A 27510-nucleotide genomic window follows, 5' to 3' on the forward strand; every position below is an offset into this window, starting at 1 on the left:
AGAAAATTGGCGCTGCAGTCGCGTTCGCTGCCACGTAATGTTGTGTGTCGTTTGTGAATTTCTTTTTCCAAGATAAAATTATTCGATTTTTCAATTTATTTTTAACAGTGCAATGAGTGAATTTGTTACGCCCAAAATATAACGCTGAATTTTGATTTCAGCTCGAGATTCAGCAATAAAAAAAAGGGTAAGTAAGTTTAATAATAATAATAATTGTAAATGAAAAAAAAAAAGGAAACTGTTTTTGCAAATAAGTTCCCCGTCATCGTATTTGCTGTCGCGCTTTATAAGAATGACGTTTTAACCTTTACTCGTGCGTTCGAAATTTGTACAATCATATTGTTAGATATATGTATGCAATGTAATTTTTCATTAATTTTTTTTTTTACTTTTTAAGAGATTTTTAATTTGTCTTATTTTCTTTTCAAATCTTATTTTCTATTTGGTAAATTGGGTGAGGGGTTTTTAAAAGAGAGAAAGAGAGATGCTGAGATTTTTTTTTGACAAGTGTCAGGAAAGTCATAAAAATTTTTTTGGCATATTTTATTCGTTTTCTATTTTTCTTTTTGTTGAAAAATTAAATTTTGAAGGGATTTTTGGAGAGAATTATTATCGATGTGAATAGTTGGGGGTTTTTTTTTTTTGGAGGGATTTTTCTTAGAAGCATTTTTTACATTGTTGATTATAGTATTTTTTGCTCGTACTATTTATGTCGTATTTAAAAAAAAAAAGACAGTATCTACATGTGTAGATAAATTAATGTAGATTGTGTCTTTTTTTCTAAAGTACAACAAAATTTATTGTCATTGTAATTTTTTTTCTTTTTTTTTTCTTCTTTTTTTATTACAATAATTTGCATTTTTTTTTTTATTAAAAAGAAGTAGTAATTTTTCTAGGTGCTGGAATTATTTTTTTTTAATATAAAAATAATTTTAAAAATTATATTTAAATTATATTTATTTATTTTAATATTTTATTTATAATAATATTTATTTTTGATTACAATTTATTTATTTATATTTATTTTTTATTAAATTTATTTAATTATATTTATTTTTTATTAAATTTATTTAATTATTATTTATTTTTTATTAAATTTATTTATTTATTATTTATTTTTTATTAAATTTATTCAATTATTATTTAATTCTTGTTACAATGTAAAATTTTACGAAACAACTTATACCGTTTATTATTTTTATTAAATAAAATAAATTAAAATACATTTAAAAGAAAAAAAAACATTTTTCCAGATACTGGAATTATTTTTCTTATTTAAATGTAATTTTTAATTTTTTTTTTTTTTATTTAAAAATCATTTATGTAATATGGGCTTTGTCCGTATATATTTTTTTTTTCAATAAATCAATAAATAAATATATATATATATATATATATAAAAATAAAAGAAAAATGATATTTTTAAAGTTTCAGTTATCTCACACAACATAAAATGTCTCAATTAAGCAATCATCCTTATCCAAAGAACTCGGATTCGGATTCTGTTTTAAAAAGTGGACCACCACCACCTCCTGTTAATGGCATTGGTCAACCAAATAATATCCAGTATTCACAAAATGGCATTCAGTCTCCTCATTTAGCTGGTAAAAATATATTTATTTTAATTTTTACATTCTTCAAATATTTTACATTTTAATGGTTTTAAAAAAAAAAAAAAAATTATTTCAAAAATAAAATTTTCGTCAATTTCTCCAATTTTAATTAATTTGAAATATAATAATTGTAGAGATTATTTTGAATTATTATTTTGAAAAATAAATTTTTGATATTACAGGCCACGGATTCTACGACTTTTTCAAATTTTTGTTTTAAATTTAAAAAAAAAAGTAAATGAAATTAGTAAAAACTTCAATTCAAAAATCATTTGAAATTCAATTATTTTCAAAAATTTCAATTTAAAACATTCTGAAATTTTTATTATTTCTAAAATTTTCTAAAACTTTCTGAAATTTAATAATTTTAACTATAACTCTTCCAAAATTCAATTATTCTTTAACGATTTTTATTATATTCCTTCGAAAATTCAATTATTTGAAAGCATTTTTCAAATTAGAAATTTTTTAAAATTTCAATTTTTGTCTGTAATTTCTAATCAGTTCTTTCTCATCATAAATCAATAGAAATTACAATTCAAAAATTACTTGAAATTCAATTATTTTCAAAAATTTAAATTTTTATACTTTCTAAAATTGAATTATTTCTAAAAGTTTCTGAAATCTAAAACTTTTTGAAATTTTAATAATTTCAAATATATTTTTTTTTTTTATTTTTCTGACAATAATTTATATTTTAGAGTTTTTATTTGAAACTTTTTTAAATAATTGAATTTTTAAAAAATACTAAAATATAAATAATTTATTAAAATTATTATTAATTATTATTATTATTAATTATTAAAAAATTTATTAAGTTTAGTTATCCGTTTATAATCCTTAAAGGACTGCGGAGAAATGTATTAAATAAATAAATAAAAATAATTTCAATTATAACTCTTCAAAAATTCAATTATTTTTTAATGATTTTTATAAAAATTCTTCAAAAATTCAATTATCTGAAAAAAATTTTTTAATTAAAAACTTTTGAAAGTTCAATTTTTTTTTCTGTAATTTCTAATATATATCACCAAAAAAATTTCAATTAAAAAATACTTAAAGTTCAATTATTTTAAAAAAAAATCTGAATTATAAATCTTCGAAAATTCAATTATTTTGAAAAAAAGATTATCCTTATAAATTATTTAATAAATTATTTTTAATTTTGTAAAATTTAATATTATTATCTGAAATTTAAGAAAATATTTTGAAATTCAATTATTTTCAAAAATTTCAACTATAACTCTTCCAAAATTTAATTATCTTAAATTATTATTTTTCAATTACAAATTTTGTAAAATTCAATAATAATTGTTTAAAATTAAAAAAAAAAAACCAGCAAATAAAATTACTAAAAATTTCAATTTAAAATCACTTAAAATTCAATTATTTTAAAAAAAAATTTTAACTGTAACTCTTCAAAAATTCAACTATTTTTGAATAATTTTAGTATTTTTTAAAAATTCAATTATTTAAAAAAAGTTTCAAATAAAAACTCTAAAATATGAATTATTGTCAGAAAAATAAAAAAGAATTTACAGAAAATTTATTTGAAATTTAAAATATTTCCCAATTCAATTATTTAAAAAAAAAGTTTAATTTAAAAATCTGTAAAACTCAATTATTGTCCGAATTTTTGTTTAATAATCATAACTAAAAAAAAACTATACAAAAATTTTAAATTTGAATATATCGTTTAAATCATAGTTGAAAAAATTTTAAAAATAGAACTTTAGGAATTTTTTAGAAATTTGTCCCACTTATGTATAATTAAAATTTTGAAATATTGTCTCAGTTCGATTTTGAAATATTCGAAATAAATTTTCTTGATAATATTCTTATAGAATTATTCTTATTAAGAAATTAATAAACTAAATTAAATGAATTTAATATCTAATAACAATAATTATTTAAAGTAAATTATTTATTTACTAAATTAAATTTAATTAAAATATTAAAAAATCGAGTTTTTCGACTTTTTTTTCAAATATAAATTGACTTTTTTTTGTCCTTTAAAGTCGATCCGAGGGCTGAAGTAATTCAAAATAATTAATTAAAAAACAGTAATTGTAGATTATTTGAATAATTATTATGAAAAATAAATCGTAGATATTCAAAATATAGAAATACAAATTTTACAATTATATAATTTACTTAATAATATAAATAAATGTTTCTAAAAAAAAATTATCGAAATCAAAAAATATTAATAATTGAGGATCCCGATCAAAGAACCGGTTATAATTTTTTGAAACTCAAAATCGTTGGCCCTTGAATCAAAAAAAAAAAGTTTTGAATTTTAGTTTCCTGCAAGTATTTATTTTTATAAAATTATAATTTATAAAGTTATAAATTCAAATCTTTATTATTTAAAATTTACTGGCCAGTGATTTTTAGTTAAAAAAAAAAAAATTATAACCATTTCTTTGATCGGAACCCTCAATTTTATGTTCTCCAATAAAAAATTTCTTCAATTTTTTTTTTCTTTTCCACGTACTTAAAAATTAAATAATTCAAAAACAGGTACACCATCATCACAATCGTCTCGTGATCCATCGCGAGAAACATCAAGGGATCCGTCGCCAACGCAATATCTTCGTGGCGCAACTCATCAATCGCAATATCGACCCGAATGGAGACCTCAAATGCCACCAATAAACGGACGAGAAATAGCAAATTTTCCCACACCACAAAATACCGAAATTCGTGAAGCGAATCGCGTTTCTCCACTTCAAGGGCCGCGAAATTTACCCCCTCATCAAAGTACTGGAATTTCCAATGTTGCAGGAGGATCAGTTTTTAAATCGATGCCGAATCCCGTGAATTTAACGGAAAACAAAATACAACAACAAAAATTAGAACCAGCGTCATCGTTTTCACAAAAATCGTCATCACCATCGTCATTTAATTCGGCCTTCAATGATCTCAGGCTTAACGATAATTCCCCGAGTGAATCGAAACAAACTCAGGGACAAAGTCTAATTCCAAATAATCCGGGACAAGTTCCAATTTCAAATCCAACGCAGAGTCAAATTTTAAATAGTTCAGGACAGATTCCTATTTCGAATCCTCCACAAAGTCTAATTAATCCGGGACTGGTTCCAATTTCGAATCCGCCACAAAGTCAAGGGCCAAATAATCCGGGACTGATTCCAATTTCGAATCCGCCACAAAGTCAAGGGCCAAATAATCCGGGACTGATTCCAATTTCGAATTCGCCACAAAATCAGGTTCCAAATAATCCGGGACTGATTCCAATTTCAAATCCGCCACAAAGTCAAGGGCCAAATAATCCGGGACTGGTTCCAATTTCGAATTCGCCACAAAATCAGGTTCCAAATAATCCGGGACTGATTCCAATTTCGAATCCGACGCAGAGTCAAGTTCCAAATATTCCGGGAAAAATTCCAATTTCAAATCCGGCGCAAAGTCAAATTCCAAATCCAATGCAAAATCAAATTCCAAATTTGTTACAAAGTTCTTTGAATCGAACGCAAAGTCAAGTTTCACCTCAAAATTGGAATCAAGCCACGACACCTCGTCAAAATTTGTCAAATTTTCCAAATTCAAATTTACAAGGTCCAACTAATATTTTAAATCAATCGCGAAATATTCAAACGACACAAAATCAATCCCATTTTCAAACGCAATCAAATCTTCAAAGTCAAACGAATACTATTCAAAATCCAACAAATCTTCATCAAAGTCAAACAAATTTACAAAATCCACCAAATCTTCATCAAAGTCAAACAAATTATCCAAAGCAACAAAATTTATCATCATCAAATTTAGTAGGAAATTATAAATCCAATTTCGATAATCAACGAAATTTATCCAGCGGTCAACAAACCAATCCCCGTAATGTCGATAACACAAATAATCAATTTGATGGTAAAATAACGGCAAATTATTTTAATACAAGTCAAAGTGGAGGAGGACCAATGCAAAATTCACAAAAATTATCAAATCAAACAACAATTGATCAAAGTTTGAATCGATATCCAAGTGGTAGTCAATATGGAATTTTATCACAACCGCCAATTCAACAAAATATTCCAAAGATGACGAATTTTCCAACAAATGTACAAAATACAATTCCAACGGTGACGCAAAATATTCCAAATGCTCAACAAATTGTAGGAGGTGGTAATACAACAATGCCATCGAATTTTTATCCTCAACAATCATCAAATTTACCTAGTCAAAATAATAGTAAATATCCGCCATCGAATTATTCGTATGGTAATCAATTAACGAATGCCAATTTATCGGGACCACCGTTAATGAGTCAAAATGCTGCGACGGTTCCTGGGGTACAACAGACGACGAGAATGCCGTATCCGGGAATGCCGCCAACGGCTACGATGCCACAACAGGTGAGTTGAAAAAAAACAAAAAAAAATTAAATTAAGATAAAACACCAACAGAGCAATTAAACGAAAAAAGAAAAGACAAACAATTATCAAATTCCAAGGTTTTCATTGTAATAGTGTTTACATCGGAGAATCAAAACGATATATTTAAAAAGAAGAACGTATGAACATGCAAAAAAACGACAAGATCACAGATCGACATTAATAATACATAATACAATAATACATTAATAATTAAACATAATTTTGACTTCAATAGACAGGATGTCTAACGGTTAGGGAAAAGTCAGGGAATTTCTTTAATTTTTTTTATAAATAAATAAAAGTAACAATTAATTTTAATTGGTTATTACTCTTTGGCTCAAAAATCGTCATAAAATAAATAAAGGTATATATTCAAAGCACTCTGGTTATCTCTTTTTGGCTCAAAAATTGAGCTGTGCATGTCGAAATACTCAAAACTCGACAAAAGTAAAATAAGAGCTTTTGCTCTTATTTTAAAAATATATATATTCAGAGCACCCTGGTTATTACTTTTTGGCTCAAAAATCGACAAAAAAAATAAAAGCTTTTAGTCTGTAGGTATTTTTATAATACCTAAAGATATATATATATATTTAAAGCATCCTGGTTATTTCTTTTTGGCTCAAAAATTTTCCAAAATTTAATTTATCTAAGTTAAAAAATTATCCAAATTCTATATTATTTAAATTTCAAATAATGTGAATTTCAATTTGCCAGCAATTTTAATTGACCTAATTTTAAAAATATTCAAATTTTAATTTATTTAAGTTTCAAATTATCTTAATTTTTATTAACACTAATTTTAATTGATTATAGTTTCAGATTATTTGTTTTTTAATTTATGAAAATTTTATAAAATAAAATTTTTTTTTTTTATAACTAAATAAAAGTAACAATTAATTTTAATTGGTTATTACTCTTTGGCTCAAAAATCGACATAAAATAAAAAAGATATATATTCAAAGCACTCTGGTTATCTCTTTTTGGCTCAAAAATTGAGCTGTGCATGTCGAAATACTCAAAACTCGACAAAAAGTAAAATAAAAGCTCTTATTTTTAAAATATATCAGAGCACCATGGTTATTACTCTTTGGCTCAAAAATCGACAAAAAAATAAAAGCTTTTAGTCTGTAGGTATTTTTATAATACCTAAAGATATATATATATATATATATATATATATATTCAAAGCATCCTGGTTATTTCTTTTTGGCTCAAAAATTGTCCAAAATTTAATTTATCTAAGTTAAAAAATTATCCAAATTCTATATTATTTAAATTTCAAATAATGTGAATTTCAATTTGCCAGCAATTTTAATTGACCTAATTTTAAAAATATTCAAATTTTAATTTATTTAAGTTTCAAATTATCTTAATTTTTATTAACACTAATTTTAATTGATTATAGTTTCAGATTATTTGTTTTTTAATTTATGAAAATTTTATAAAATAAAATTTTTTTTTTTTTATAACTAAATAAAAGTAACAATTAATTTTAATTGGTTATTACTCTTTGGCTCAAAAATCGACATAAAATAAAAAAGATATATATTCAAAGCACTCTGGTTATCTCTTTTTGGCTCAAAAATTGAGCTGTGCATGTCGAAATACTCAAAACTCGACAAAAAGTAAAATAAAAGCTCTTATTTTTAAAATATATCAGAGCACCATGGTTATTACTCTTTGGCTCAAAAATCGACAAAAAAATAAAAGCTTTTAGTCTGTAGGTATTTTTATAATACCTAAAGATATATATATATATATATATATTCAAAGCATCCTGGTTATTTCTTTTTGGCTCAAAAATTGTCCAAAATTTAATTTATCTAAGTTAAAAAATTATCCAAATTCTATATTATTTAAAATTCAAATAATGTGAATTTCAATTTGTCACCAATTTTAATTGACCTAATTTTAAAAATATTCAAATTTTAATTTATTTAAGTTTCAAATTATCTTAATTTTTATTAACACTAATTTTAACTGATTATAGTTTCAGTTTATATGTTTTTTAATTTATGAAAATTTTAATTTCATTCAATTTTTAAATTATATCCGAAATTTAATTCGATACAAGTTTTAAATTATCCGGAATTTCTGTTTGTCGAAATTTTATTTGACCTAAATTTCAAATCATTTGAAGTTCAATTTGCCTAAAATTTTAATTAATCTAATTTTAATTTATCAAAATTTAAAATTATCCGAATTTAACTAACTATTAATTTGAAATTAATAAATTTCAATTATTTTTATGTTTTAAATTATCTGAATTTTAATTTATCAAAATTTTGATTGATTTAAATTTCTTCAATTTTATTCAAAATTTCAATTTAGTTCAACGTTAATTAATTTTTTACCAATCAGGTTTTTTTTATCATGTTCTTTTCCTCTATTTTCGGTAAATATTTCACTTATTTATCTATATTTTTTAAGGTAAAAGTAGGTCCCGACTTTGTTTTTAGTGAAATATTAAAATTATATATAAATAAAAACCGCATAATTTACCAATAACAGTTTTTGTAAATAAATTAAATAAACAGATGTTTCAACTTGATTAAACATTAATGTGATAAGAAACGATTTGGAAACTTTTTTTCTACGATATAACTAATTTTTTGTGGAAATTTTTTTTCTTTTTTTTTTTTGTGTATTAATTTAAATATTTCATTTTTTTTCCAATGCAATGAATTTATTATGGTTACAATATATTTTGATTTGCAATTTTTTGTATTTCATTTCACAAAATTTGTATCTATGTAAAATTTATTTTTGACAAATTTTAATATTTAAAAAAAATTTTAAATATATCAAATTGAAGTAAAAAATTGTAATTTTTATTTTTGCATTCGGTGATACAATTAGATGGGGTGGCATGGCACGAAAAAAATCCCACCGCTGCCACCATTTAATTGTACCTCCAAATGCAAAAATAAACTATAAATAAATTAAAATTCAGTTAATTAGATAATAAATTTGAAGAACATCTTTCTAAAATTACTTGATATAATAATTTTAAGTAATTAAATTAACCCTTAATTTTAAGGGTTGAATATTTTGCGTAACAGATTCTGACCCGAAAATTTTGGAACAACTGTTTTTTGGATTAGTTTTATTTATTATAGAATTTTTAACTTATTATTATTATTATTATTATTATTAAATTTTTCTTAACTATAATTATTTTTATAAAAAAAATAATTATTTTAATATATTGCTTTAAATTCTTAAAATTATACTTATGTGACGATTTCTGAAGCAAAGGATGCAGGTAAATGGAGCATTTATCTTAAATGTAAAAAAAAAATTTTCAGCAAAATCTACAAGACACGAGACCTCCATATCCACGGCCAATGTCCAATGTTCCTCTAGATAACATGGCAAAAAGATATCCAACTGCTTATCCAGATCAACTCAATCAACAAAATAGTCAAATTAGTGGATATGGCGTTACTCAAACTGGTTTTAATAAACTATGGGTACAATTTTTATTTATTATTATTATTATTATTATTATTATTATTATTACCTATTACTGTTAATATTAATAATAATTCAAGTTACAAATAATAATTTAATTATTTACAAATATTATTAAAATTTTAGGGAAATGATACTGTTGATCTTCTGCAGTGTAGAAATATTTTACCATCGGATAAAGTTGAACCTCCTAAAATAAAATTACATCAAGACTTTTTAGATCAAGTAAACTGTAGTCCAGAGTACGTATTATAGAATTTTATCAAAAATTTAAAAAATAAATTAATTAAAGTTCCTTTAAAAAAAAAAAATATTTAAACATGAAATTTTGAAACTTATCGATTGATACAATTTTTATTTCTTATTTTATTGTTTCAGTATTTTCCGATGTACACTCACGAAAATTCCAGAATCGAATTCCCTTTTACAAAAATCGAGATTACCATTGGGTGTTCTTATTCATCCGTTCAAAGATTTATACGTGAGTGTTTAAAAATAAATAGTAAAAAAAAAAAAAAAGACAAAAAGTTTCTTGTGGAATTTATTTTTATGGGGGAAATAAAATTTCTTTTCTTTTTTTTTTGTCTCTCTTAGCATTTAGCAGTGATACAATGCAGTACAATTGTTCGTTGTCGTGCTTGTCGAACTTATATTAATCCTTTCGTCTATTTTGTCGACTCGAAAAGATGGAAATGTAATTTATGTTACCGAGTTAACGAACGTAAGTATTTAATTTGTCATTAAATAAAAAAAAAATTTACTAAATTTAATATAATTAAATAAAGTCAGAATTTTTCAAATTTAATATATATAGTTCCAGATGAATTTCAATTTGATCCAGCTACAAAATCTTACGGTGATCCATCACGTAGACCGGAAGTTAAAACCAGCACAATTGAATTTATCGCACCCAGTGAATACATGGTAATCTTTTATTTATTTGCTTCTTCAATTGTATTTACTGTATTTTCTTTCAAATTTTTAATTTTTCCTTTTTATAATTCTTTTTCATGAAAAAAAGTAGTTCTAGCTTTCACGAAATTAAATTCTTTTTTGATCGTAATAATAATTAAACAAGTACGATCAAGAGAAAAAATTAAGATATATTATTGAAATTTGTTAAAATATTTTTTTGTTTTGATTAATTAATTTTATTTATTAAATTCTACAGCTCCGTCCACCGCAACCGGCGGTTTATCTTTTTGTTTTGGATGTCTCGCGACTCGCTGTTGAAAGTGGTTATTTAAATGTTGTTTGCAAAACAATTGAGGAAGAACTTACAAAAATGCCGGGCGACGGAAGAATGCAAATTGGATTCATTGCAATTGATTCGGCGATTCATTTCTTTAGTTTGGCGGACGGTGTTTCGCAGCCACACGAAATGATAATGCTCGATGTTGAAGGTATGTTAATTATTTTTTAAATTTAATTACATTTTTAATTTTGGCAAATAATTAACTTTTAATTATGTAATTTTACTTCTTAATTTTTTTTACTATTAACAAGCCTCAGATTATTATACGACTTTATTTGACTTTTTCTTCAGAACTTCTTTATTTCAATTATTTAAGAAAAAATTTTAACTAAAATTTATAACAATCTTAATTATTATTAATAACTTTTTATGAAAAATCTTTACAAATACAATTATATTTAACTATTTTTCAAATAAATAAACATTTTGTGAAAACAATAATTTAGTAAAAATACAGCAAAATTAGAAATTTATCACTTTTTAGTCCATTTTTCATTGTTCTCAACCCTTTAATTCCATAGAACAATGGAAAATGGAACATTTTACGTATTTTAACCCTTTTTGCTACAAATTCCATTGTTCTATGGGATTAAAGGGTTGAAAACAATGGAAAATGAAGCATTTTTCGAAATTTTGATTTTTGCTCCATTTTCCATTGTTCTCAACCCTTTAACCCCATAGAACAATGGAAAATGGATCATTTACGTATTTTAACCCTTTTTGCTTCAATTTCCATTGTTCTATGGGATTGAAGTGTTGAAAACAATGGAAAATGAAGCAATTTTCGAAATTTTGCTCCATTTTCCATTGTTCTCAACCCTTTAACCCCATAGAACTATGGAAAATGGATCATTTTCCGTATTTTAACACTTTTTGCTCCATTTTCCATTGTTGCAGAGGATTAAAGGGTCAAAAACAATGGAAAATAGAGCATTTTTCGAAAATTTTTGATTTTTGCTCTATTTTCCATTGTTCCCAACTATTTAATTCCATAGAACAATGGAAATTGGAGCAAAAGGGGTTAAAAAACGTAAAATGCTCCATTTTCCATTGTTGTAGAGGATTAAAGGGTCGAAAACAATGGAAAATGAAGCAAATTTTCGAAAATTTTGATTTTTGCTCTATTTTCCATTGTTCCTAATTATTTAATTCCATAGAACAATGGAAATTGGAGCAAAAGGGGTTAAAATACGTAAAATGCTCCATTTTCCATTGTTTTATGGAATTAAAGGGTTGAGAACAAGGGAAAATGGAGAAAAATTTCAAAATTTTCAACAAATGCTCCATTTTCCATTGTTTTCAACCCTTTAATTCCTTAGAACAATGGAAATTGGAGCAAAAAGGGTTAAAATACGTAAAATGCTCCATTTTCCATTGTTCTAGGGGATCAAAGACTAGAAAACAATGGAAAATAGAGCATTTTACGTATTTTAACCCTTTTTGTTCCAATTTCCATTGTTCAAAAATTCAAAATTTTCGAATAATGCTCCATTTTTCATTGTTTTCAAACCTTTAATCCCCTAGAACAATGGAAATTGGGGATCAAAGGGTTGAAAACAATGGAAAGTGGAGAAAAATCAAAATTTTCAAAATATTCTCTATTTTCCATTGTTTTTAACCCTTTAATCCCCTAGAAGAATGGAAATTGGAGCAAAAAGTGTTAAAATATGGAAAATGATCCATTTTCCATAGTTCTATGGGGTTAAAGAATTGAAAACAATGGAAAATGGAGCATTTTTTGAAAATTTTGAACATTGCTCCATTTTTCCTTGTTCTCAACCCTTTAATTCCATGGAACAATGGAAAATGGAGCATTTTACGTATTTTAACCCCTTTTGCTCCAATTTCCATTGTTCTAAGGAATTAAATGGTTGGGAACAATGGAAAATGGAGCAAAATTCAAAATTTTCGAAAAATGCCCCATTTTCCATTGTTTTCGACCCTTTAATTTCATAGAACAATGGAAAATGGAGCATTTTACGTATTTTAACCCCTTTTGCTCCAATTTCCATTGTTCTATGGAATTAAATGGTTGGAAACAATGGAAAATGGAGCAAAATTCAAAATTTTCGAAAAATGCTCCATTTTCCATTGTTTTTCGTCCTTTTAATCCTCTAGGACAATGAAAATGGAGCGTTTTACGTATTTTAAGCCCTTTTGATCCAATTTTTATTATTCTAGGGGATTAAATGGTTGAAAACAATGGAAAATGGAGCATTTTTCAAAAATTTTGAATTTTGCTCCATTTTCCATTGTTTTCAACCCTTTAATCCCCTAAAACAATGGAAAATAGAGCTTTTTTATAAATTTTAATTCTTTTTGCTCCCTTTCCCATTGTTTTAACTCTTTAATCTCCTAAAGCAGTAGAAAATGGTTCATTTTTTGAAATTTTTTCCCTTTTTACTGCATTTTCCATTATTTTTAGTTCTTTTTTTATTGATTTTTCGCAGAAGACAATGAAAAAACAAGCAAAGTCGATCTGTGACTCGTACCTATAACTATTTTATTTATTTATTTATACAATAATAAGAAAATGTAAAGAGGTGTAAATAAGAAATCAAATTAAATTCTATTTATTTATTTTTTTTAGATGTATTTTTACCCTGTCCGGAGAATTTGATAGTTAATTTGAAAGAAAGAGGTGCTTTGGTCGATATGCTGTTGAAGCAATTGCCCTCCAAGTTTGAGGGAACACATGATACACAATGTGCTTTAGGAGCCGGATTACAAGCCGCTTATAAACTCATGGTAATTAATCAATCAATTTATTTTAATGAAAGAAAAAAAAATTCATTAATATTTTTTTTATTATAAAACTATTTTTTCTTTTTGTTCTTTATGTTTTTTTTTAGTAGTTTACTATTAAAATAAAATATCCATAAAATCTTACACTTTTTTTTGTTTTTATAGAAACTAATTTTGTAGTAATATTTTTAGTTTAATGAATTAGGTAAAAGAATAAATAGGAAAATATTTCGAAAACATTTAATTAATAAGAATTATTATTTTGCGTGATTCGTAAAATTCTTCTCGGACGTAGAAGATTATTAGTTTAATTTAACTTTTTATTTGTGTTCTAAAAAAAATTTTAATATATTAAAAAAATATTCAAAATTCTTTTTTAATTATTTTGTTAAAAAAAATAATTGTCAATTTCAGTCATCGACTGGAGGTCGAGTTACGGTTTTCCAAACTTGCCTACCAAATGTCGGTCCAGGTGCTTTACAATCGCGTGAAGATCCGAGCACACGCGCCAACAAAGATGTTCCAAATTTAAATCCTGTTACCGATTTTTACAAACGTCTCGCACTCGACTGCAGCAGCCAACAAATTGCAATTGATCTGTTTCTTCTAAATTCTCAATACAGTGATTTAGCCACACTCTGTAAGTGTATTTATTTTCTAAAAATTACATCTATTTGTGTTTAAGATTTATTTAGAAAATAAGCAAAACATCAGAAAGTTCTAAAAATCATTTGTTAGAATTTTCTTTTATTAGAATTTTATAAGATATAATTTTAATTTAGCCGAATTTTATTTATTCGAACTAGCAAAATTAAACGGGCGCCAAATTGAGTATTTAATTGTTTGTTATAAAGAAATTAAAGATTAATATTATCAATAATAATTTAATTTATTAGAATATTATTACATATTAAATGATAATAATGAAAATTATATATGTTTACAGGCCTCGGATTATACGACTTTTTCCGACTTTTTTCAAAAATACGACTTTTATCGACTTATTTTAATAAAATGCGACATTTCTTTTTACATTTGAAAAAAAAATGTAAATAAAATACATTTTTTTAGTATAAAATGTAGATCTTCTTCAGATCTTCTTCAATTCAATTATTTAACAAATTTTGAACTAAAATGATTCTTCACTAAATTAATTATTTTTAATAATTTTAATGAAATACATCACAAATTCAATTATATCAAAATTATTTTTCAATTAAAATTTTGATGAAATTTAATAATTGTTTATAATTTAAAAAACAAAAAATATCACAATAAAATTTAATTATTTTTTAAAAATTTCAATTCAAAATAAACTAAAATTCAATTATTACCCGAAATTTTAATTCAAAATCAATTAAAAATCCAATAATTATCCACCAAATTTTCAATTTAAAATTTAATTATTTACCAAGTTTTCAATTTAAAATAAAATAAAATTCAATTATTTTCTAAAATTTCTATTCAAAATTAATTATCCAAATTTTCAATCAAAAATGAACTTAAATTAAATTATTATCCAAAATTTCAATTAAAATTCAATTATTTCCCAAAATATTCAATTCAAAATGAACTGAAATTAAATTATTTTTCAAATTTACAATTCAAAATCGACCAAAATTCAATTATTTTCCAAAATTTTAATTCAAAATTAACTAAAATTTAATTATGTAAAAAAATTTCAATTCAAACTCAACCAAAATTCAATTATTTTTCAAAATTTAAATTCAAAATCAAGTAAAATTGAATTATTTTTGAAAATTTCAATTGAAATTCAATTATTTTCAAAATTTTCAATTCAAAATTAACTAAAATTTCTATTATTACCCAAAATTTCAATTCAAAACCAATTAATTTCAAAATTTTCAATTCAAAATCAGCTAAAATTCAATTATTTTACAAAATTTACAATTCAAAATCAACTAAAATTAAATTGTTTTTAAAATTTCAATTTAAAATCAATTATTTTGAAAATTTTCAATTCAAAATCAACTAAAATTAAATTATTTTCAAAATTTTCATTCCAAAATCAACCAAAATTCAATTATTTTCTAAAATTTTAATTCAAAATTAACTAAAATTTAATTATTTAAAAAATTTTCAATTCATACTCAACCAAAATTCAATTATTTTTCAAAATTTAAATTCAAAATCAAATAAAATTGAATTATTTTCGAAAATTTCAATTGAAATGCAATTATTTTCAAAATTTTCAATTCAAAATCAACTAAAATTTCTATTATTACCAAAAATTTCAATTCAAAACCAATTAATTTCAAAATTTTCAATTCAAAATCAGCTAAAATTTAATTATTTTACAAAATTTACAATTCAAAATCAACTAAAATTAAATTGTTTTTAAAATTTCAATTTAAAATCAATTATTTTCAAAATTTTCAATTCAAAATCAACTAAAATTAAATTATTTTCAAAATTTTTATTCCAAAATCAACCAAAATTCAATTATTTTCTAAAATTTTAATTCAAAATTAACTAAAATTAAAATTCAATTATTTCCCAAAATTTTCAATTCAAAATGAACTGAAATTAAATTATTTTCCAAATTTACAATTCAAAATCAACCAAAATTCAATTATTTTCCAAAATTTTAATTTAAAATTAACTAAAATTTAATTATTTAAAAAAATTTCAATTCAAACTCAACCAAAATTCAATTATTTTCAAAATTTTCAATTCAAAATCAACTAAAATTCAATTCTTTTCAAAATTTTCAATTTAAAATCAAATAAAATTCAATTCTTACCCAAAATTTTCAATTCAAAATCAACTAAAATTCAATTATTTTCCAAATTTTCAATTTAAAATCAAATAAAATTCAGTTCTTACCCAAAATTTCAATTTAAAATCAATTAAAATCCAATAATTATCCAAAATTTTCAATTTAAAATTTAATTATTTACCAAGTTTTCAATTTAAAATGAAATAAAATTCAATTATTTTTTAAAATTTCTATTCAAAATTAATTATCCAAATTTTCAATCAAAAATGAACTTAAATTAAATTATTATCAAAAATTTCAATTAAAATTCAATTATTTCCCAAAATTTTCAATTCAAAATGAATTGAAATTCAATTATTTTCCAAATTTAAAATCAAATAAAATTTAATTATTCTCAAAAATTTTAATTTAAAATTAATTGAATTTTCAATAATTTGAATTTAAAAGCATCTAAAATGTAATTATTTCTAAAATTTTCCATCGAAAATTTTTTTTTTTTCGAAATTTAATAATTTCAATTATAACTCTAAGGAAATTCAATTATTTTTAACTATTTTAATAATATTCTTTGAAAATTCAACTATCTGAAACCATTTTTCAATTAACAATGATTTTCAAATTATTGTATTTTGTTCTCAATTTTCTAATAAATTTTTAGTGAAATCATCTAAAATTTTAATTACAAAACACTTAAAGTTTCAATTAATTTAAAAAATCTCAATTTTAAATCTTTGAAAATTCAATTAAATTTAAAAAATGTTTTCCAAAAATTATTTGATAAATTATTTTTAGTTCTGTAAAATTTAATAATTGTTTGAAAATTAACAATATCTTTTGAAATTTAATTATTTCTAAAAATTTCAACTTTAACCCTTCGAAAAGGATTATTATTAAAAAAAATTTTTTTATGTAAAAATCTATAAAATATTTTTGTTAAAATAAAAAACAAATCCACTTTTTTTTGGAATATAAATCGACTAAAACGACTTTTTGTGTCTTTAAGTTGATTCGAGGCCTGTGTTTTTTATAATTAATATTTAATAGATATTCGTTGGCCCCTGGTACCTTAAAAATTAATTTTGAAAAATAAATTTTTTTCAAATTACTATCTTGTACGAAATTTCCTGGCGTATCTTTTTTCTCATCATAAATTTTTTGTATTTATATACAATTTTTGAATCAATATACAACTTTAAAAAAAAATTTCGTTGATAAACGTTGTGTACTTCAGCTTCGTGAATTGAATTTTCAAATTTGGAATTTTAAAGAAACTTATTCCGAAATTTGAAAACACAATTATACAACTTTGGCAAAAATGAGAAAAAGAATTGTCAAAATTTGACACGTCATAAGATTACTATTCAAAAAAAAACACGTGAAATCAGAAAAGGTCAACTTCAAGTTAGGACAGAAGGACAGACCAAGCATTTTATTATTATATAATTATTATTTTGCAGAATTTTCACTTAAAGGAAAAATCATTTAACATAATTTCTAATTGATTCAATTTTAATTTATCCGAACAATCGATTTCGGCGCTTTTTTAAAAAATCAACCAATTAAAAATTATCCATTTTGTGATTGGTTGATATTAAAAATCGCGCCGAAAAGCGATTGTTCGGACATTTTCAAATTTCGGACAAATTGAAATTCTATTAATTAATAATTCTGTTAAATGATTTTTCGATTAAGTTTTTCGAAAATGCCGTAAAATGAAAAATCGATTATATGGGAAATTCTATTAATTTTGAAATAAATAAAAATTCAAAGGCAAAATATATAAATTTTTTTGTATTTTTTCCAGCTGGTATGTGTAAATTTTCGGGTGGCTGTATATATCATATTCCACTATTTCGAATATCAAAATCGCCAAGTGTTGAGACGCTCGATCGCACATTACGTCGTTATTTAACAAGAAAAATTGGACTCGAAGCAGTGATGAGAATTCGTTGCTCACGCGGTTTAAGCATTCATTCATTCCATGGTAATTTCTTCGTTAGATCGACCGATTTATTGAGTTTGCCAAACGTTAATCCCGACGCTGGATTTGGAATGCAAGTTTCAATTGATGAGAATTTATCCGATGTTCAAAATATCTCTTTTCAGGCTGCCTTACTTTATACATCAAGTAAAGGTAAATAATTGTCATTGTCCTTTTTTTTCAATATTGTAATTTTTCATTTTCTTTTCAATTTATTCTCTAAACCTTTTGGAATGTAATATTTATTTCTTTGTGATAGGAGAGAGAAGAATAAGGGTCCACACACTATGCCTACCAGTAACGAATAGTCTTACGGATATTTTACATTCGGCGGATTCACAATGTATAGTTGGACTTTTGTCAAAAATGGCAGTCGATAGATCATTACAATCATCTTTATCGGATGCAAGAGATGCTCTAATTAATGCCGCTGTTGATATGCTTTCCGCTTACAAAATATCGCAATCATCACCAACTGGAGGTCTCTTGGCACCCGATAATCTTAAACTATTACCTCTTTATATTATTGCCTTACTAAAATGCGTAAGTTCACTTTTTTTCCTATTATTATTATTACTAGCAATATTAAATGCGCGCCAAATTGAGTATTTAGATTTATTAGAATATTATTTCATATTAAATGATAATAATGAAAATTATTATTATATGTTATTAAATTATATATAAAATTGAATTATTTTCCAAATTTTCAATTTAAAATTCAATAATTTACCAAGTTTTCAATTTAAAATTAAATAAAATTCAAATATTACCCGAAATTTTAATTCAACATCAACTTAAATTAAATTATTATCCAAAATTTCAATTAAAATTCAATTATTTTCCAAAATTTCGAGTCAAAATTAATTATTATCAAAATTTTCAATCAACTAAGATTAAATTATTTTCCAAATTTTCAATTTAAAATTCAATTATTTACCAAGTTTTCAATTTAAAATGAAATAAAATTCAATTATTTTTTAAAATTTTTATTCAAAATTAATTATCGAAATTTTCAATTAAAAATGAACTTAAATTAAATTATTATCGAAAATTTCAATTAAAATTCAATTATTACCCGAAATTTTAATCCAAAATCAACTTAAATTAAATTATTATCCAAAATTTCAATTAAAATTTAATTATTTTTCAAAATTTCGAGTCAAAATTAATTATTATCAAAATTTTCAATCAGCAATCAACTAAAATTAATTATTTTCAAATTTTCAATCAACAATCAACTAAAATTAAATTATTTTCAAATTTTCAATTTAAAATTCAATTATTTACCAAGTTTTCAATTTAAAATGAAATAAAATTCAATTATTTTCCAAAATTTTAATTCAAAATTAACTAAAATTTAATTATTTAAAAAATTTTCAATTCATACTCAACCAAAATTCAATTATTTTTCAAAATTTAAATTCAAAATCAAATAAAATTGAATTATTTTCGAAAATTTCAATTGAAATTCAATTATTTTCAAAATTTTCAATTCAAAATCAACTAAAATTTCTATTATTACCCAAAATTTCAATTCAAAACCAATTAATTTCAAAATTTTCAATTCAAAATCAGCTAAAATTCAATTATTTTACAAAATTTACAATTCAAAATCAACTAAAATTACATTGTTTTTAAAATTTTCATTCCAAAATCAACCAAAATTCAATTATTTTCTAAAATTTCTATTCAAAATTAATTAACCAAATTTTCAATCAAAAATGAACTTAAATTAAATTATTATCGAAAATTTCAATTAAAATTCAATTATTACCCGAAATTTTAATCCAAAATGAACTTAAATTAAATTATTATCCAAAATTTCAATTAAAATTTAATTATTTTCCAAAATTTCGAGTCAAAATTAATTATTATCAAAATTTTCAATCAGCAATCAACTAAAATTAATTATTTTCAAATTTTCAATCAACAATCAACTAAAATTAAATTATTTTCAAATTTTCAATTTAAAATTCAATTATTTACCAAGTTTTCAATTTAAAATGAAATAAAATTCAATTATTTTCCAAAATTTTAATTCAAAATTAACTAAAATTTAATTATTTAAAAAATTTTCAATTCATACTCAACCAAAATTCAATTATTTTTCAAAATTTAAATTCAAAATCAAATAAAATTGAATTATTTTCGAAAATTTCAATTGAAATTCAATTATTTTCAAAATTTTCAATTCAAAATCAACTAAAATTTCTATTATTACCCAAAATTTCAATTCAAAACCAATTAATTTCAAAATTTTCAATTCAAAATCAGCTAAAATTCAATTATTTTACAAAATTTACAATTCAAAATCAACTAAAATTACATTGTTTTTAAAATTTTCATTCCAAAATCAACCAAAATTCAATTATTTTCTAAAATTTCTATTCAAAATTAATTAACCAAATTTTCAATCAAAAATGAACTTAAATTAAATTATTATCGAAAATTTCAATTAAAATTCAATTATTACCCGAAATTTTAATCCAAAATGAACTTAAATTAAATTATTATCCAAAATTTCAATTAAAATTTAATTATTTTCCAAAATTTCGAGTCAAAATTAATTATTATCAAAATTTTCAATCAGCAATCAACTAAAATTAATTATTTTCAAATTTTCAATCAACAATCAACTAAAATTAAATTATTTTCAAATTTTCAATTTAAAATTCAATTATTTACCAAGTTTTCAATTTAAAATAAAATAAAATTCAATTATTTTTTAAAATTTCGATTCAAAATTAATTATCGAAACAATGCCAAAAAAACATTGAAAAATTTTAACCAACACAAAATAATGTCAAACAATACATTTAAAAAAAACAAAAGACCTATAACAAATACTAACTTCAGGTGTGGACAGAATGAACGAAAGATATTCACGATTATTATTATTATTATTATTATTATTATTATTATTTACTATTTATTAAAACGAATGTAGTCATCAGTGGACTAAGTTTTCTTTTTCGTATCTAATTTGCATATTCTTTTAGTTCAGATTTTCACTAAAAAACAGTTTTGAGATCTATAAAAAATAATCAAAAAAGATTCCGTAAGCAGAATTTTACAGTTTTCATTTTGAAAATTAATTTTTTTTTTTTTTGCTAATTAACAGGTTGCATTCAGATCGGGAATGAATACACGTGTTGACGATCGAATTTTTGCCATGTGCCAATTAAAAACATTACCTCTTTCACAATTAATTCAAACTATTTATCCGGATCTTTATGCGGTTCATACATTGGATGATAAACAACGTGTGAAAGATATTGATGGTCGTATTTGTCCACAACCATCGAGGCTACATTTATCAGCTGAGAGACTTGATTCACGAGGTGTTTTTCTATTGGATACGGGCGACAAAATTCTCATCTATGTTGGTAAAAATATTAATCCAACATTCTGCTCCAATGTCTTTGGAGTTCCTGATTTTACATCGTTACCAGAAGAAATGGTAATTATAATTTTCGTTCGTAAATATTTAATTTTTTTTTTGGTTTTTAAAATGGCAAAATTTAACACTTTTTTTTGCTGTTTTTAATTCTATTTTAGTATGAATTACCCGAATTCTCAAATCCAGACTCGGAAAGGCTGAGTAGTTTTGTATTTAGTCTACAAGAGGAAAAACCATATTACGTGTCTCTTCAAATAATCAGGTAATGTGGAAAAGAATTATTTTAAATTTCAAATTGAAATTTTAATTATTTTAAACTATTTTTTAAGTAAAAATTTTATGAAATTCAATAATTGTTTAAAATTAGAAGAAAAAAAAATGATCAAATAAAATTACCAAAAATTTCATTGCAAAATCACTTGAAATTTAATTATTTTGTAAAAATTTTTCATCTAAAACTTTTTGAAATTTAATTATATCAACTGTAACTCTTCAAAAATTCAATTATTTTTAATAATTAATGTTATTAGATATTTAATTCATTTTTATTTTTATTCATTTCATTTATATTTATAATAATAATAATAATAATAATAATAATAATAATAATAATAATAATAATAATAATAATAATAATCATTCTATAAGAATATTATCAAAAAAATTTATTTCGAATATTTAAATTTTTAGAAATAATTGAATTTCAAAAGATTTTGTTAAAATTCAGTAAATAATTAAATTTTACCGAATTGAAAATAATTTATCAAATAATTATAGAAAACCTATTTATTAAATAAATTAATTTTTGATAATTCACAATGAAATTATTATTAATTATTAAATTATTAGCTTTAGATTTTTGTAAATAATTGAATTTCAAGTGATTTTGAATTTGAAATTTCTAAAAAAATTATTGAATTTCATAACAATTTTAATTGAAAAATAATTAAAATAATTGAATTTGTGAAGAATTTCGTTAACATAATTGAAAATAATTGAATTTTAAAAAAGTTACCAATTAAATTTTTAGAAATAATTGAATTTCAAAAGATTTTGTTAAAATTCAGTAAATAATTAAATTTTACCGAATTGAAAATAATTTATCAAATAATTATAGAAAACCTTTTTATAAAATAATTTAATTTTTGATAATTCACAATGAAATTATTATTAATTATTAAAATTATTAGCTTTAGATTTTTGTAAATAATTGAATTTCTAAGTGATTTTGAATTTGAAATTTCTAAAAAAATTATTGAATTTCATAAAAATTTTAATTGAAAAATAATTAAAATAATTGAATTTGTGAAGAATTTCGTTAACATAATTGAAAATAATTGAATTTTAAAAAAGTTACCAATTAAATTTTTAGAAATAATTGAATTTCAAAAGATTTTGTTAAAATTCAGTAAATAATTAACTTTTACCGAATTGAAAATAATTTATCAAATAATTATAGAAAACCTTTTTATAAAATAATTTAATTTTTGATAATTCACAATGAAATTATTATTAATTATTAAAATTATTAGCTTTAGATTTTTGTAAATAATTGAATTTCAAGTGATTTTGAATTTGAAATTTTTAAAAAATTATTGAATTTCAAGTGATTTTGAAATTTTTAAAAAATTATTGAATTTCATAAAAATTTTAATTGAAAAATAATTAAGATAATTGAATTTGTAAAGAATTTCGATAAAATAATTGAAAATAATTGAATTTGTGAAGAATTTCGTTAAAATAATTGAAAATAATTGAATTTTTTGAAGAATTTCGTTAAAATAATTGAAAATAATTGAATTTTAAAAAAAGTTCAATTTTTCAAAATAATTTAAAATGAATGAAAAATAATTTATGAAATAATTTTAGATAAAATTTTTTTTTTTTTAAATAATTGAATTTTCTAAAAATTTACAACTCATGTTTTACATTTTATTCATTACCAAATTTTTTATAATGAATAAAAATTTAATTAATTTTTATAGTTATTTATTTATTATTTTTTAGTTAATTAATTATTTTTTTTATTATTATTTACTTCCAAATATAAAATTTGTATACAAAAAAGGTATAATTTATAAATTAACAATAAACATTTACAGGGATGACAGTCACTTTAGAACACTATTCACTGAAAGATTAGTGGAGGATCGCTTTGAATCAGCATTAAGTTATTATGAATTCTTGCAGCATTTAAAGCCGCAAATAAAGTGAAAGACTGTAAAAAAAAAAAAAAAAAAAAATGAAAATAAGAGAGACAAAAGTGAATTTGAAATTCTACGAGTTAAGTTCGTCGAAAGACCAAAAATTTGTATTTGGTAATTATAAAAATTTAATTAAAATGAAATTATACATAAAAAAAAATGAATATATATATATAAATATAAAGAATTGAGAGGAAAAATGCCATAAAAAGATAACCGGTAAACGGTATACTTTAAAGCATTTAAAGTAATAGAATGTAATTATAAATATTATTATTATATTATTATTATAATTATTATTATTATTATTATTATTATTATTATTATCATTCAATCAACATTATATGCTCTGCGATCGTTATTTCCTTTTTTCTTTTGTTTTTGTAAATGTAGTGAAAAAGGAGAACTTTTGCAATAATGCACGCTTTATAAATGAATTTTTGTTTAAAAAAAAAAAAACAGTTTTTTTCCAACTTCCGAGTTTTATGGCAAATATATAAAGAAAAAAACAATGTTTTTAATAATTTTTCTTTTTTTTATAAATATATAAAAAATATCTAAATAGTTTTAAACTACAATATTAATAATAATGTATTAAACATAAAAATTCTTGAAATTTGTCATAAAAACTCGAGTAATATTGTTATATACATATATATATATAATTACAGTGCGATATTGATGAGTCGTTGTTATTAAAACAGAAAAAAAAACACAAAAAAAAAAATAAAATAAGAAAGAGTTATATTATTCGCAATTGTAATATATTAATCAAATAATCGAAAATAGTGAATAATAAATTAATAAAAACGATGAATAAGTGTCCTCTACATATTAAAATTGAAAAATGGGGAAAAAATATATGTATATCATAGACACAGAACGGTTTCTTTATAAAAAAAAAAATACATTAGTTTAATTTATTAAAAAAGAAAAATAGGAAACGATTTTTTAACAGAATAAATGTGAATATTTTAGTTAGATTTTAATTATAGTTTTAGAATATTTCGATTTTTATTTTTTAGTATAATAATTTTTTTGTTATTAAAATTAAAGTTATTAGTCTCAACATATATAGTTTCATGTCTTTTTATTGATGAAGAAAATATTTTTATGCCATTTTTAAATATTTATTCATGATTTTCAATTTTTTATAATTTTGCTCACATAACCTCGAAATTAGAAACTAAATTAAAAATCGCTTCTCTTACATTTGTTTGGAATTTAATGCAGAGTATTTAAAAAAAAAATTTCTAATCGGTTAAGAACTGTGAGCGCTATATTATAATATAAAGCTATAACAGATAAAATAAAATAAATGTTAAATTCGGTCTAATTAATGCTAAATAACATATTAATTTCGCTTTTTTGCTGAGATATTTCGAGTGAAAGAGTCTCCTTAATGTGAAAAAGGCATTTTTTTGCTTTTGTCAATTGTATATCGATGTAATAATTGTTGAATCTAATCTTTTCATCCAAATGGACCCCCCAGGTATTTCACTGTATTTCTATTTGGCAACGGTTCACCCCCCTCTTTCGGCGTTATTGAAAAATCTCTCCATACTTTTGTAAATTTAGCTTTAACTTTATTTGTATTTGGTCTAAACAAAATCGTCTCGCATTTATCCAAGTTTACTTTGAGTTTCCACGTTCCATAGAAATTTACAATTTTTCGAAATATATCTTAGAGGATTTCTTTCGTCCTATTTAAATCTCTATATTTCACATATAGTATCACGTCATCTGCGAATGCTATGCCCCTTTTTTTTGACTTTGAAAAATATATTTATTGTTCATAAAATACACAGTTAAGTTTACAAAAGAAACATTATAAAATATATAAGCTATCGTTTCGAGTACGCAGTTCTCTTAGGAACTTTATAACCTCAGTAAATAAAAATCTCTGATTTCTTATTTATATTTTTGATTTAGATCGGTTATGATCGTTAGTTAAAATAATATTTATTTAAGTAAAAATGTTAATAAAAAACTTATTAGAAAACTATGCTTATGCCCTTTAACCAAAGAAGAGCCATTTATTGCTAACTTAAAATGACCGTTAGTAGAAAATAAAGGCGCTCTCTCACCTTTTTGGCTGCCTGCAGGTTACCATGGCAACGCATGAGAGTGAGTGCGACAGAAAATTTAAAAATTTGAATTTACAAATTTTCTGTCTCACTCACACTCGTGCGTTGCCATGGTAACCTGCAGGCAGGCAGGCAGCCAAAAAAGGTGTGAGTGCGCCATAAGAATTTCTGATTCGTTGACTTTTTTAATTCATCAGGGTTGGATAGTTTATCCATAAAGGTGCGATCACACATTTCGATTGCGTGAAAAAAGATTTGTGAACGCGCACCCTATTGTAAGTTAAGGTGCTTTTATACTTTCTTGGTTTTTTTGTCGAGCGATGAATTTTCACTATCGAATCACTGAACTGTACTTAGCTTTTGCATCTATTCTGGAACTGCCTTGAAAATTCATCGCTCGCCAAAAACCAAATAGGTATAATAGCACCTTTAAAGAATATTAAAGTTGCTTACGTAAGGTTGGTTTCCATTGTCCCCACTCGCCATTTTGTCATAATTCTCGTCAACTACCGCTCCCTGCTCTAGTTAAAAAGTGACTTTATTGTTAAAAGTAAAAGTTACTACAAAGTTACTAAATTTTTACTAGAGCAGTGTGCGGTAGTTGACGAGAATTATGACAAATGGCGAGTGGGGACAATGGAAACCAACCCATAGCTTCTTCCTTTTCGGCAAGCAATGAATTTTCATGTAAAATCACTGAATTTTATTGGCTATGACAAATATTCCTTTTCCATGGAAAAAATGGTAATTCAATCTTAAAGGTGCTTTTATACCTTCGATTTTTTGGTCAAGCAATCGGCTGAATTCATGGCTCGCTCAAAAATAACGAAGGTATAAAAGCACCTTTATGGAGCGTGGCAACCGTGTAAGAGTAAGAGAGATAGAAGATTTTCCATCTCTCTTACTCTTACACGGTTGCCATTGGCAACTGCTCCTGCAGGCGAGGTGTGACCGCTCCATTAAGGCGCTTGTACACCTCACAAATTCTGAGTATCCTTGGAATTTGTCAGAAGTTTTACTAACTTTGATTGGCTTTGCTCATAGAGAATTTGAAAATTTTCCTATCTTTTCGAAATTCTCCATGAGCAAGGCCAATCAAAATTAGTATAACTTTTTGACAAATTCCGAGTATACTTAGAATTTGTGAGGTGTACAAGCGCCTTTATCTTGTATTAACAGAAGTCCATTGTGAACACAGCCTAAAAATTCTCGAACTCAATAGTCGATAAAGTAGAAATCGATATACTATTTTTTTAAAAAAAAGACGTTGTAAATAACTACACATATAAAAATAAATGTAAATAAAATTTAAATAATAACTATTTTACAAAATTGCAATTAAATCAAAAAAAAAATCACTTATAGAAATAATTAAATTGAAAAAAACTCCAAAAATTTTTAAATAGAAAGTTATAGTAAAACATTTATCCGCCACATGGTGCTACAATCGTTCTGGACAATTTTCCCATAGAACTTTAAATTTTACCCAAATCTCATTGGCTATAATAAATATTTTACTCCTAAAACAATCATACAATTGGTGGAAATCTCCCGCGTTTTGAAAATATCCCTTGAACCCCTCTCACTCTTTTTCTCTCTCTCTCTCTC

The 27510-nt window shown here is 22.8% G+C and overlaps 1 protein-coding gene across 2 annotated transcripts; it reads left to right on the forward strand.

Annotated features, from left to right (window-relative positions):
* On the forward strand, nucleotides 1-24109 carry LOC127291560 (protein transport protein Sec24A). Of its 2 annotated transcripts, XM_051320751.1 has the most exons (17): nucleotides 1-187; nucleotides 1429-1604; nucleotides 4137-4843; nucleotides 4946-5989; nucleotides 9322-9486; nucleotides 9614-9729; nucleotides 9866-9968; nucleotides 10082-10208; nucleotides 10302-10411; nucleotides 10659-10890; nucleotides 13333-13490; nucleotides 13902-14127; nucleotides 18032-18361; nucleotides 18468-18751; nucleotides 21333-21671; nucleotides 21770-21873; nucleotides 23714-24109. In XM_051320751.1, exons 2-17 carry the CDS (start codon nucleotides 1454-1456, stop codon nucleotides 23823-23825), a joined length of 4308 nt encoding a protein of 1435 aa, XP_051176708.1. In that variant the 5' UTR covers nucleotides 1-187; nucleotides 1429-1453; the 3' UTR covers nucleotides 23826-24109. The 2 variants fall into 2 exon arrangements, with proteins under 2 accessions (XP_051176708.1, XP_051176707.1); XM_051320750.1 differs by having other exon boundaries at nucleotides 4137-5989.
* Nucleotides 24110-27510: the final 3401 nt, after the last annotated feature.

The sequence above is a fragment of the Leptopilina boulardi genome, unplaced genomic scaffold, assembly GCF_019393585.1.
Source record: "Leptopilina boulardi isolate dan_hultmark-lab unplaced genomic scaffold, ZJU_Lbou_2.1 LbouV2_144, whole genome shotgun sequence".
NCBI classification, from domain to species: Eukaryota; Metazoa; Arthropoda; class Insecta; order Hymenoptera; family Figitidae; genus Leptopilina; species Leptopilina boulardi.